Source organism: Dicentrarchus labrax, unplaced genomic scaffold, assembly GCF_905237075.1.
Source record: "Dicentrarchus labrax unplaced genomic scaffold, dlabrax2021, whole genome shotgun sequence".
Taxonomy (NCBI): domain Eukaryota; kingdom Metazoa; phylum Chordata; class Actinopteri; family Moronidae; genus Dicentrarchus; species Dicentrarchus labrax.
In genome coordinates, this window is record NW_026136701.1 from 17456883 (window position 1) to 17470388 (window position 13506).

General features: G+C 41.0%; 2 protein-coding genes across 3 annotated transcripts; one reads left to right on the forward strand and one right to left on the reverse strand.

Annotated features, from left to right (window-relative positions):
* The first annotated feature begins 1343 nt into the window (after positions 1-1343).
* Positions 1344-6572, forward strand: pter (phosphotriesterase related). 2 transcript variants are annotated; one of them, XM_051405396.1, is made up of 5 exons: positions 1344-1417; positions 1880-2338; positions 2725-2990; positions 4512-4652; positions 5112-6572. In XM_051405396.1, the coding sequence occupies exons 2-5, from the start codon at positions 1907-1909 to the stop codon at positions 5320-5322; spliced, it is 1050 nt and encodes a 349-aa protein (XP_051261356.1). In that variant the 5' UTR covers positions 1344-1417; positions 1880-1906; the 3' UTR covers positions 5323-6572. The 2 variants fall into 2 exon arrangements, with proteins under 2 accessions (XP_051261356.1, XP_051261346.1); XM_051405386.1 differs by lacking the exon at positions 1344-1417 and adding an exon at positions 1587-1771.
* Positions 6573-7020: 448 nt separating this feature from the next.
* c1ql3b (complement component 1, q subcomponent-like 3b) lies at positions 7021-8740 on the reverse strand. Its single transcript, XM_051405407.1, has 2 exons — positions 7562-8740; positions 7021-7207 (listed from the first exon to the last, which is right to left on the reverse strand). The coding sequence occupies exons 1-2, from the start codon at positions 8180-8182 to the stop codon at positions 7028-7030; spliced, it is 801 nt and encodes a 266-aa protein (XP_051261367.1). The 5' UTR covers positions 8183-8740; the 3' UTR covers positions 7021-7027.
* Between the last annotated feature and the right edge of the window lie 4766 nt (positions 8741-13506).

Genomic DNA, 13506 nt, shown 5'->3' on the forward strand with positions numbered 1-13506 from the left:
TATTTAAAGTGTCCACTGTGTTCACAGTTTAGGAGCCACAACAAACACAGACATGATGAGGCCTGCTGGTGACATAAGCCTCCAGTAGATATCTAACCCTGTGCAGAGGTATTAAAGTGATCAGAAGAATTTGAAATTGGATTTTGACACAAGAAACACAAAAAAACCTGTCACTACAGCCCTAACCTCATCTTTTACTTCTCACTAAAAAACAAAAAGGACTTATCCACAGAACATAAAATATAAAACACAAAAACTGCAACATTATGCAACTTTAAATCACAGATGCTGCCTGAGAGTACAGTTTACAGACATCTTGCAGACAGTGGATGGTATAGGCTCTACAGTATGTGGATGGTCATTTGCTCAGACTTTTGCAGGGATGGTCAGCGCGATGGTGACTGTGACCATCTGCTGAGTGAGGAGCACAGAAACAGAAAGTCACAGTCTGTCTCTCACGCCCTCCTCATCCACACATTCTCCAAAACGATGATATCATTTTAACTGACAGCTGATTACAGTTTTATGTTACCATTTGCTTGTAACTGAATTTGTGTGATGAGACTTGATCAGTGCCTACAGGCCATACATTCTGATAATTCACCCTTTATGAAGGGTATATATCAAGGGTGTATACCAATTGCTTTATAAATGGTTATCAAATGTTTAATAAACTAATACTTACTCATTAATAATAAGAATTTGAGGATATCGGGGTGTGGCTGATGTTTATTCGCCTCAAACACAAGACCGCCTTTAAAGTATTTATTAACAGCTTATTAACATTTATAAGTACAGACTTGATAGATTAAATTGACCTTTTCCTTTTATAGTTACAGACAACTTACTAATGTTTACTGTTGGATAATTAAAATGTCAGAATAATTAATTAAAATTATTAATTAATAATGATTTTATTCATGATGTGTTCTTACTAATGGCGTATAACTCATCTATACAGTATTAGTGAATTAGTGCTATTTATTAGCCACAACTTTTGGACGACTTTCTTGACTATTTATTCATGTATAAACTATTTTTTTTAATTTGTTGTCGCATGTTAAATAACAATAAAGGCTACATATTTAAGGTCTATACTTGTAACATTCAGATAATTTATATTTTGTTTGAATATAAATTATATATTAAAAATATAAATAGTTGTGAATTAATGAAAAAACATGTAAATTTCCACACAAATATATAAATATATATATATATATATATATATATATATATATATACATATATATATTTAAAAGATTTAACGACAGAGCTCAGGAGGCTCCCGTCAACAGACCTGTAGTCTCGTGATCTCTCGCGATGGTTCACACGCTGCTGAGCTAATCGGTGGGCGGAGCTGCTGGCTGAGTCGGGCTGCTGAGTGGGGAAGTGGACCGCTGCAAGCAGAAGCAAGGTCAGCAAACTGTCTTTCAGCAGTTTAGACACATTTTTGGGATTAAAGTCGATTCATTTAAAGTAAACGGCCTCCTCTCGCTGCAGCTCCGAGTTTACTGCACGTTGTTTTTTCGGCTGATGTCAATTAGTTTGTTTAGTGCTGTACAAAAACGTTGTGCTTTGTAAATAAACCAGAATGTTGCAGCAATTCCTGATGTTTTTTTTGCAAAACCGAGCATGTAGCTAGGAATGGAGGACGTAAACTCCTACACAGACCCGTAGAGCTTTAATAAGGATCAGTTCTTGCACTGTGCAGTCCAAAGGTCTCAGTCCTGCATGCACTGTGAAGTCAACCTGGTCAATAAGTTCCCAGGTCCTCTTTTAGCAAACACTCTCCTGTCTGATCTGTAATGTTGCACAGATCTGATATTTGTCTCCTTTATACATGCATTAATATAATATAAAATATGTGTCCTTTCAGGTTGTTGGAAACCCCTGAACACCAATCATGTCACAGTTGAGTGGGAAGGTCCAGACCGTCCTGGGTCTGGTGGATCCGGACCAGCTTGGCCGCACCATGACCCACGAGCACCTGACCATGACCTTCGAGTGCTGCTACTTCCCTCCTCCTCCAGGCGACGAGGCCGTGGCGGAGAACCCATTCAAGATGCAGCACATGCACTGGCTGAGACAGAACCCCTACAGCTGCCACGAGAACCTGCTGCTGTTGCAGGAGACCAGCGCCGTGCGGGATGAGCTGCTGGCCTACAGGAAGGCCGGCGGGGGCACCATAGTGGAGAACACCACCACTGGCATCGACCGGGACCTACCCACCCTCAGGCAGCTGGCCAAGGACACCGGGGTCCACGTTGTCGCTGGAGCAGGGTACTATGTGGACTGCACCCACACCGAGGCCACCAAGAGAATGAGTGTGGAGAAGGTGTGGCCCAGTTTGGCCTAAATGTGGCGTTTGTCAGAAAGTTTTAAACAATTTGAACTAAATTATTGTGGAAACTTTATGATTGTGTGTGTCTGGACTTTGCTACCGGTACTGTATGACTCAGTCAGACAGGAAGAACGCCCTCATCAGTTTGACATTTTGACATTTCACTCATTCTCTCAGCACGTTCTGTGTTTATTTGAGAGGAAGTCTTCTGTATCTTTTGATTGATTGGAACGGGTTTATGGATTCTCAATCTAGCCCTTTAGTTCTGACACATAGAGACAGTGCACCCATCATTTGCCTCTAAAGGGACAAAACTCAGGAATCAGAATAAGTTATTTTAATGCACTAATAAGTCAGTAACTAGTTCCTCATGTTCTCAGCTCACAGACATCATTGTCAGCGAGGTGCTTCACGGTGCAGACGGCACAGACATCCGCTGTGGCGTGATCGGAGAGATCGGCACCGGCTGGCCCATTACAGAGAGTGAGACGAAGGTGCTGAAGGCCACGGCCCACGCTCAGACGCAGCTCGGCTGTCCCGTCATCATCCATCCCGGGAGGAACCCCGCTGCTCCGGCTGAAGTCGTCCGGATCCTTCAGGAGGCCGGCGGTGATATCAGCAAAACTGTCATGTCACACCTGGACAGGTGAGAAGTCTCTGGAAGGTGTTAGCTGAAGGATGACATCCTCCTTTTGACAGTTTTATCAGGCTTTTTAGATATCAACCTTTTATTAGTCACAATGAAACCTTTTCTATAAAGCTTACTACGTCTTGACATTTATTGTCTCCCTTTCTAAACCTCACATATGAATATCTTTAGTTCTGTATGCACTACAGCGCCAATGATTAGTCAGTTAATCAATTAGTTGTTGACTATTGAATGAATCTCCAACTATTTTGATAAAGTCAACATTTTCAGATTTCAGCTTCTGAAATGTGAATATTTTGTGTCTATTGATAATCAAGTGAATATTTTAGTTTTGTAGACAAAACAAGACATTTGAGGACATCACCTTGGGCTTAGGAAAACAGTGCTCAACATTGTTTTCATCATTTTCTGCCATGAATTAATCGAGAGAACCATCAACAGATTAATTGATAATGAAAATAATTGTTAGTTGCAGTGCTAGTGTGGACTGGAAGAACAACACTTCCTGTTTGGTGTTATGAGACAATCCAGCAGATTTCCTAAGAAATTTGACCGTATAACACATTAAGTGATATAAAGTGTAGAGGCAGTCACAAGCTGCATATTTTCCTCAGAGATCATTTTATTGTTGACTATAATCATAGTAATGTGTCACAGTTATTGTCTTATATTGTATTAGTGGTAGAGTCTACAGACATATAGCTGAAGCCAGGCAGGTGTAGATGGAAACCTTTCAGACCCTTTCAACATATAGCTCATTGTCAATGATAATAAACCAAACAAAAAGGAGGTATTTTTGGAGGGCTTTTTTACCTTTATTTAGTACAGCAGAAGATGGATGGGGAGAGAGGGAGACAGATAGAGGGAGGAAGACATGCAGCGAGGCCACTGTGGTAAGGCCATGGTAGATGGGGCGTGCGCTCTACAGAGATGGCCCAGAGCTCATTATTTTAAATAAAATGTATCTGTGTGTATTCAGATGATCAATACATGTGGGGAGAAAGTCAATAATACATAGGTGAAAATCTAATTTTATAGCGCAAACAACTCTTGTCTTTTTGTTTGCTTTAGAGGGAATCAGCTGCATAATCTTTTTCTCCTCATTTATTTCTTTAGGTTTAGGGTTAGAAAATCTTGTTTACATTAAAAAGCAGTGATCTGTGTCTTCTACACAGTCTGTGTGAAAATCAGTTTAAACTGATCTGCTTTTCAGGGTGGTGAAAATAAGTGAAAACTAAAAAGACGACCCTTATAACAGACCAACTTTTCTGATTTCTAATGTCAATTCACACGCTGTTTTTACCTTCATTCAAAACGTTCACCTAAGAAGGACGAAAGAAAGGTGGGGATGAATATTGGTTCCAAGTATCTGTTACTGGTCTCTTTGATTTTCTAAAAATCAGTATCGGCCCTGAAAAACACACATCGTTCAACCCATATTACTCACTGCTGTGTTCTTATGATCCACTCTAGCATGTTTCACATTCATTTCAATAACCTTCCGCTCTCTTCCTGCAGGACTATATTTGATGATGGTGAACTGCTCGAATTTGCGAAGCTGGGGAGTTATCTGGAGTATGATCTGTTTGGAACGGAGATGCTGAACTACCCGTATAACCTGGAGGTGGACATGCCCAGCGACAGCCAGAGAGTGAAAGCGTGAGTGGTTAGACGCGTCAGGAACGAATCTTAAGTTTGACCACATTGTCCACACTTAAGATTTTAATATGTACCTCAGTGTACAAATTTGAGGTCAGATTTATCTTTCCTTTTCTATGAAAGAACCCCTTAATATATTGATGTATTGTGTATCAGGTAAAGTATATCATGTAGAGCAAAATGCTGCGTTTGTGTTTTAGTCCCCTTGGAGAGTCGAGTGTGTCCTCCAGTTTCTCCCAGAAACTGAGACACACCAATCTCCCTCTACACCGGAGGGAAGAGCATGTGTCAACGGGAGGAGTGATGAATGAGTGATGTTGCTCTCAAAATTCAGGCCACATACAAAAGACAGGTTCAACAACACATGAAGGCAGATCGACAATTACAGTTGAACTAAAACGGTCAGTTGTGTGATGTTTAAGGCCCCCTCGTTTTTCACGTTTCTCTGTTCATGCTCAGCTTGGCGTTCCTTGTGAAGGAGGGCTACGAGGACAAGATAGTGGTCGCGCACGACATCCACACCAAGAACCGTCTCACCAAGTACGGCGGCCACGGTTACTCTCACATCCTGAAGAACATTGTGCCGAAGATGCTGATGAGGGGCATCTCGCAGCACCAGGTGGATAAGATCCTCATCGACAACCCGAAACGCTGGCTGACCTTCAAATAAAGCATGAACAGAGACCCAAAGAAGGTGTTTTGATGTAGCGATTATTTTATCTTCAGATGATTATTGAACACCCCACAATGAATACTTGGAGATCTTTGCAATAATCACAGTCTAAACTCTTTTATAAATGTACTTTTGGACCCTCAAACCAATGAGCTTTCGGTGTTTGGGCGTTAATTTGTCTTCAATGGGCTTACATTTTTCAGCATAGCAAAATGTTCTATCACTTCATCTTTCCGATGGAAAATGATTACAAGCTGTTGTTTCATCCAGCTGAAAGAGCTTTTATACAGACCGTCATTAATTAAAACTTGATTTTATATTTGCAATTATATATCATTCACTTTGAATGCAAATTATATAAAGGAGAATGCAGGATCATAGTGCCTCTAATTACATATTTTGTCACAAAAATATCTTTTCCATGTCTGCAGAAATATGAAAAGAAAAAATGTCTTTTATCTCGAGGTATTGCCTACAGTGGTGCTCGCTTATATGGTGCTAATTGATTTTTTCCAGAGTCAATGTCACCGTTTCGTTCTTTTTGTATTTGTAAGCGACAGTTCTGCAAACATGTTTTTATGAGTTGAAAATAACAAGCGTGTTAGTAATCAGTATGCTGCTCTGCTCTCGTCACAATGCGGCTGTGTTAGATGAGTTGTCCTGTTGCCCCTCAGTGGGTGTCTGGGTGTCTATGGGAGGCTGACTGGCTGGCAGGCCCCGATGAAGGACATGTTCTCCTCTCATCTGGGAACAGGTGGCCTCACAGGGTGACTTCACCACATGATCAATGGCATGATCGCCACAGCTGACTGTTCACCATGAACAACTACATAACTTTGATTTATCTTCAGAGAGGATTAGAGAGTGAGCCAGAGGACTTAATTGTACATTATATTTTACACATTGGCTGACAGTGTTATCTGGAGGGGCTTAACAGTCAGCAAGCAGATCATCGTCAAGCTCGAGGAAACATTTCTGTCAGTTTGGGATGGTGACTAACCACCAGGCCACCCCGCGGCCCCAACCAGCTGTCATATTGAGACAAGAAAAATTAGTTACAATGATAATTATGGTGACAGTTCTTCAATATGAGCATCAGAATGGCCCTTTTTACAGATTTTCTCTTAAGAGTGTTGAAATGTCATTTTTTTATAATCATGCATCACCACAGCTTTTACATTTTCACTCAAAAATGCAACAACCATTAAATATTTTTGGAAAATAAAGCACACACGTGGACTTATGAACACTGTGAACAGAGTGGTGATTATGTGAGTATAATTTTAGCATCTATAATTGAGTGCTAAATGTCAATACATTGAACTTCCAGTCTAGACTCACTCAGTATATGTTAACAGCAGCTACAGTATGTTTGACATATCAGCAAACTTAATTTGTAAAGCTAAACAGTTCATTCAGGGTGCAAAAGCGACACTAATCAATCGAACAAGGGGTACAATTCAATGCTGTACACTTTAAAGTCCATTATTCTGTAATTACACTGTAAGCTCTTCATTGCAAAGTGCAGTTCTTTTCATTTTTTTTCGCATGATGTCCTCCACATGTTTCTGGACTCTTTTGCAATATGGAAAATGGTGAGCTCTGTCTCTAATAATCCAACTGACATTGAATTGAGCATGAGCAGTGAAGCAAGCTATATGCAGAGCAGATCTTTCCCCCCTCAGCAGATATTTTCCGTGTTTCAATCAGCGTACAACATGAAGCCGGAGAAGGTGCTGTACTTGTTGTTGTTGCCCCCGTGCGCCTTTCCGCCGTCCAGCTTGATGTAAATCTCGTCCCCGGGCTCGAGGTGGAGGACAACACTGTTGCTGGCGTAGTCGTAGTTCTGATCGGCGTCCTGGGCGATGGCACTGGCTCTCACCTGGAAGGCAAATTTGACATGTTTTACTCGAAACGATGAAACGCGTCTTTATTGTGAAATCATGACCGGGGACATCAGTGAGGACACTGTCATTTTCAATTCAAACTTAAAACAGCCGTCAGACAACTTCACTGTAAGCATTTTTTGATTATTTGTTCGTTTTTAAATTTCCAAGTAATGTATTTTTGGAGTGTCTGTTTGGGCGCTACTGTGCGTAAAACGTGTGCGTAAAACTGCGAAAGTAAGAAGGTGTCCATCAAATGATGTCTTTTCACTGTATATAGTAAAAAACTGAAGAGTAAAGCTGAAACAAATTCAAAGACTGTTGAACAGTTACATCATGAAGCGTCCTACCTGGCTGTTTTTACAGAGATCGGCCCACATGCTGGTTCCATCTCCGCCTCGCATCAGCACATGGTAAACAAAGAAGTAAATCCCCGGTATTGAGCAGGTGAATTTCCCTGAAGAGGGATCATAGTGGTTGCCAAGATTTGTGACTACGTCGTCGAATTTCAGCACTTCATATCCCTCATGCTGCTTCTTCAGTCCTGCATAAAACGCAATCTTTGGGATTGTGTTGTAGGTGGCAGCGCTGATTGCACCGGTGGGCCCATTTGCTCCGGGTGCTCCCGGTGGACCCGGAGGGCCAGGCGCCCCTCTCTCTCCGGGGGGACCAGCAGGTCCAGGTGGCCCTGGCTCGCCACCCGGACCCCTCGGACCCATCCTCCCGACGCGCCCCGGCTCTCCTTGGGGACCCTGGATGAACGTCGGCAGCGACTGAACCAGACGGTTGTCTTTGATGGGGTTGGTTGCCTTGGCTGTGGCCGTGGCCGCGGTCCCGTGAGAGTCGCACACCATTTGACAGGATCCGAGCATCTCGTAGCGGGCAGGTGTCCCGGCGGTGTTCACCATGACCGGGATCAGAACCACCAACACCAGCACCAGAGCGACACCACAAACACCAGTTGCGATCATCTGCGCTCTGCGGATTCGCTGTGTTCTCCGGAGTGGATGGTCTTCCAGCCTGCTTGTGGGCGATATTTTTGCAGAGGGAAAAAAATCACCTGCTCTTGTATTAAACAGCAACTTTTGGAGATAAAATAGTCCCTTAAATGTTTATGCGCAAAAGTAACCATCCACAACTTTTACGCGCTGCAGCATCCGTTCAACTGGTTCATCTCCACCTTCTCACTGGAAGAAAAAAACACAACAAAAGACTTTCTGAGAGTAAAAACTACACAATCTGCGTTATGTGGTTGTGCAGGACAAAGTCAGCTGCGCAATTTTCTGCCCACCACGGTGCCACAGGAGAGAATGGGCTAGAAATGAGCCGTTAGCCGCTTCTGTGTTTGGATACTGAGGGGAGGGGTGGAGGTGATGGATGGGATAGAATCTATGCATTTCTTCAATGAGAGGAGAGAAAGTGGAACACATACAAACACTGGTGCAACTTTGATGCTCTGGAACGTGACTACTTTATTTTATTTGTTTGTATCATTTGAGCATCGTTTTAACGCAGTGTGCATTACTTTTTCTATTGATGACTGTGACGTTACATCCCACAACCCATTTCCAGAACTTATCCAAACAGCTCTAAAGGTCTTAAGCATAATTAGGCCCATTAAAGACAAGAAGCTATACTCCTTTGGCACCTGGTCACACCTCAGTGGCTCCCGTGTCCAATTTATCATTTGGAGAAAATCTATAGAGCCACTGAAAGGAAGGAGGGAGTCACTAGGAGCTGGCAATGAAGGATGGCTTCACACAAATATACAGATTAAATGACTTCTGAATTCTGAAGCATTTAGGAAAATATGGTGAGATCACTTAATAATCACTCATTAATTACCACTGGTAGGCAGTTGTGACTTTAAAAAAATCTTAATGTTTGGTTGTAATATAAAAGTGTTGAGTTTAAAATGTACAACACATTTTTCACTTATTTATGATCCAAACAGTGAATATTGATTTCCAAGCTTTAAAACAAAATGTCCAGATAAAACTTCTGTAAGGTTTGAGTGATGAAGGGCTAATTCTTGGTGAGGAGGGCAGATGATGATGTGCTCATGAATGCAGAGGCTGTCACTCTGTGTCGATGGCACCTCACTGCCAGGTGGAGAGATAGATGAACAAGAAGGAAAAACACCTTGTTTGTTTGGGAGGAGGGAGGCTTTGATTGCAGCCCGAATGAGATTCAATGGAAGTCACAAATGCAACAGTGCGATTGTGGAATCATGATCTCAAAAAAGTGCCATTGAGACTCTTTATATAGTTAAAAGGGCTGTAAAAATTAACAAATAGCTGCATTGTTTTACAAATAAAAGATTCTGTCACAAGGAATTGTCATCAAATGTATATATGCGATATGTAAATGTGTTGTTTAAGTAAGACACACTCAATTTGTGGCTCTATTTAGAGAGCCTGTGCTGCCTTTAAACATCTCATCCGGCCACTAATGCACTCATCAAGTTTTGACATTATTATTCTTTTAGACGTTTATCCTATTTCAAAAAGACAATATCAATGGTACAGACAATAATGACAAAGAGAGAAAGTTGTACAGCCTGTTTATATATATGTCAGTGATGTCGTCTATATGTCGTAGAATTATATATTTAAAGTAAATTAGTTTCTCAGTTTGAGGATACATCATGGTCCTTCTTGATCCATCGTATTAAAGAGGGAACTCAAGCAGCCTTAAAAGCTACCACTGATGTAAATGGTATAGCATTCGACTAAAGTAATGTCCTGTTGAAGGTCTAATATTGCTATGAATAGATTTGGATCTATTGTGTTGTTTCCAATATTGAGGTCCAGAACTTATTTAAGGAGATGCATGATCGGAACAGATGGCCCATTGTAGCTGGTCACTGCTGACATCATAAGTGGGATATATTTTGGCCCATTTTTCTCCAGTAAAATAAGAGACACTGAGCCATTTTTAACTAGCAGTTATATACAAATAGATGAATGTGATTACAAGACCCCAAGCGGCGTCAGTAGGAGTCACGTCAAGACCTTGTTCCCATCCAACTTATGTATTTGTCATTGTTAGAAAATAGTTTAGGGTTGAATAATATCATATAAACCTCAAGATATGATGTTTAAAAGCTGTAAAAATCAATTCTTTTTTATTAAGAATGTAATGTGTAATGTGAACGTTGTTGTTTGTCGTGATGAGCCCAACAAGAATTATTGCAGACTATACATTTTTCTCTCTTCAGCTCTATGAAGCACTTTAGCATCTTTCAGCTTATTGTTTTGGTTTCATGGTCCAAAACTTTGATGTTTTTGGTTCAATCTTATCTAGTGTTGTTTTTAGATGCAGATGTTTGTTCTACACTACCTGCTCAGCACCAAAGTTACCTGCTGACAATAGTTAGTGTAACTAGCTTAGTAAAGCATTTAGCTCTAGTCAAATATTTCCCTCAAGACAGAAGCTAAAATAAGAGTAAAGACATTTGGCAGAAACAGAAACATGGCTCCAAATAAACGCTGATATTTTTCTGTGTCTTTTGGGTCTGTAAAGCAATTGTTATAAGCAATTAGCAACACCATTGCTAAGACCATTTTCCAGTTTAAGTGTGGTTGTGTTTGCAGTATGAGTGTCGAACATAAAAGGTCATAAAAGGTTGATCTTATACAACTGTGAAGATGCAATTCGTTTGACCCCAGTTAAAAGGGCCAACAACAATATCTCAACATCTATTGGATAAAATGCCATGAAATTTCTTTCAGAAATCCACCAGACAATGTTTCCTCTTGTCTGTGGTGATCTTTTGACTTTTCCTCTGGCGCCACCATGATGGTTGCAGTTTTGAGTGAAATCTCTTGACAACTATTGGATAGATTGCCGTGACATTTGGTACACAGTCATGTCCCCCCAGGAATTATAATAACGACTTTGTTGATCCCTTAACTTTTTATCAAGCGCCATCATCAGGTCAGATTTATAACTTGTTCAGTCCTTGAGTTTAGAACCATATAGCTGCAACATTACTCCCATCAGCCTGAGCTGTACTTTATGTTTAGTGCTACTTAGCAAAACATTCACATGCCAACACACTAAACTAAGATGGTGAACATTGTAAACACCAAACCTGCTAAACATCAGCATGGTAGCATTGCCATTGTTAGCCTCATGGAAGCATGCTGAGCATTTATGAGCATATATGAGGGTTGTTGTTGTTAAAGTTTCAGGATAATAAAACCAGAGGTAATAGACATAATATTAAATGACCTTCAGAGCACAGAACAGATTTAAAGTGTGTGAAAAACAGAATAATAGGAATCTTAATGGATAATATTTTTAGTGCAGTCAAATTGCAACAAATTGTGAAAAATTGAACAATGCAACAATGGATGGCAATAATTAAGAGTAAAAAAAACTTCAGAGTAAAATTCCTTTTTATAATGTCCCCTAAAGAAGAAGAAAAAACTCAATACCGCTTTACTGGTTGCGATATTTCCTCTTAGTATTTCCTGGTTTCATTTAGTTTTTTTACTTTATTAACGCATCATTGTTACAGCTGAGTTTGGGAGGGCACTGCATGTGAGCTAAAACACATGATCATTTCTAAAAGAGCACACATTTTCTGTGGGATGGGTGCAAAGTGAGAAATAGAATAGTATATAATAGAATAGTATATGAAGACACACACACACACACACACACACACACACACACACACACACACACACACACACACACACACAGAAACACAGTGGGACATACTGTGGCGGCTATGAGTCAGTGAGCACTTGTTAGTGGTCAGGCTCTTTCCCTCCAGTTGGCACGAGCCTCCAGTGACTCAGGGAGACTTGTCGACCAGGAGCCAGAGTGAACAGCAGTGTCAAAATCCACCAAAAGCTGTGGGAAGAAGACGCAACTTGTATTAGAAAGCTTTTCACAGTATCACACCAGCTGAATCAGAGTGCACGCTTTTAATTTCTGTTTAAAATAAATAAATAAATAAATAAACCCTCACGTGTGTCCAAAGTTGACATTCATCACTCATTTCCAGTACAAGATCTCAGCTACTCAGCTCACCTCCGCTGATGTATTGAAAGATTCCTCTGGTGGTGGAGAGCCCTGACAGGTTGTTTTGAGTCTCGACTTTGGAGTTCATTTACAACCAGTCGGGCAGGAGTCCTGTGGGAGCCTGATGATTTTTGACATCCGGACAAGCAGATGTTCAGAGGACATGAATAAAACATACAGCCCATCTGACCACAGACCGGAGGCTTTTTCCGAGTGTCTAATGAAATATGAGGCGTGATTTCAATTCACATAAAAAAGAAAAAAGAAAAATCCCGTTGTCAGTTTACTGGGATGCTGCATGAAATATGTATGGCATTTATGTAGCCTGACCTGGGTGGCTAAGCAGGGTTCATTTGCGGTTATGACAATCAAAGCTGAGACAGGTTCGTCAAAGACTCTACGCAGTGAATGAGAAGGAAACTGAATGAGCTTCTCATTACCAGCCAGCAATATAAACAGAAATATTATGTGACCATTGACACCCAAGTGTTTATCAACTGATAAAACACCATGTGTGCCAGGCAGTGATAAGATGCATGTCCCTCTGTACTTTTTCACACCTTCTGCTCTTTCAAAATTTGAGTGTTTATTTTTCTTTTCCACAGAAAAGGCTGGGCTCAACAGTTCAGCTCAGCGGGGGGGAGGGGGGATAACAGAATGCGTTACCACACCACCCACTCAAAGCTGGTCCTGTACTGTATTTAAGATGGAGAAGCAATCACAATCATCCAGGGTGGGACTTTAGTTTCATACTGGAGAACAGGGTTTTCATTCAAGTGAAAATCAAGGTGTGATTGGTGATTGTTTTGTTTGATTGTATTATTTTCTTCCAGCTGACAGGCAAACAATTACTTTAAAATCTTTATTTTGATTTGTGTGCATGTCCTTGTGTCAGTGTGACACTTTTCATTCTTCATTAACAGTGTGGGAAGGAGGGTTCTCGCTTTGTTCTCGAGTGGACTTCTGAAACAATTCACTTGATTCTTAAAAAAGATTTGTTACTGAATAAAAGCAATGCTCCCAAAATACATTAATGCTCTCTACACAAGGGAGGTAGAACGGCTGTGGCTCAGGAGGTGGAGCGGGTTGTCCACTAATTGGAAGGTTGGTGGTTCGATCCTTGGCTCCTCCCGCTGCATGTTGAAGTGTCCTTAGACAAGATACTAAACCCCAAATTGCTCCTGATGCTGTATATCAGTGTATGAATGTGAATTAGTTTCTGTATGAATGTATGTGAATGTGGCAGGTAGTGTAAAAG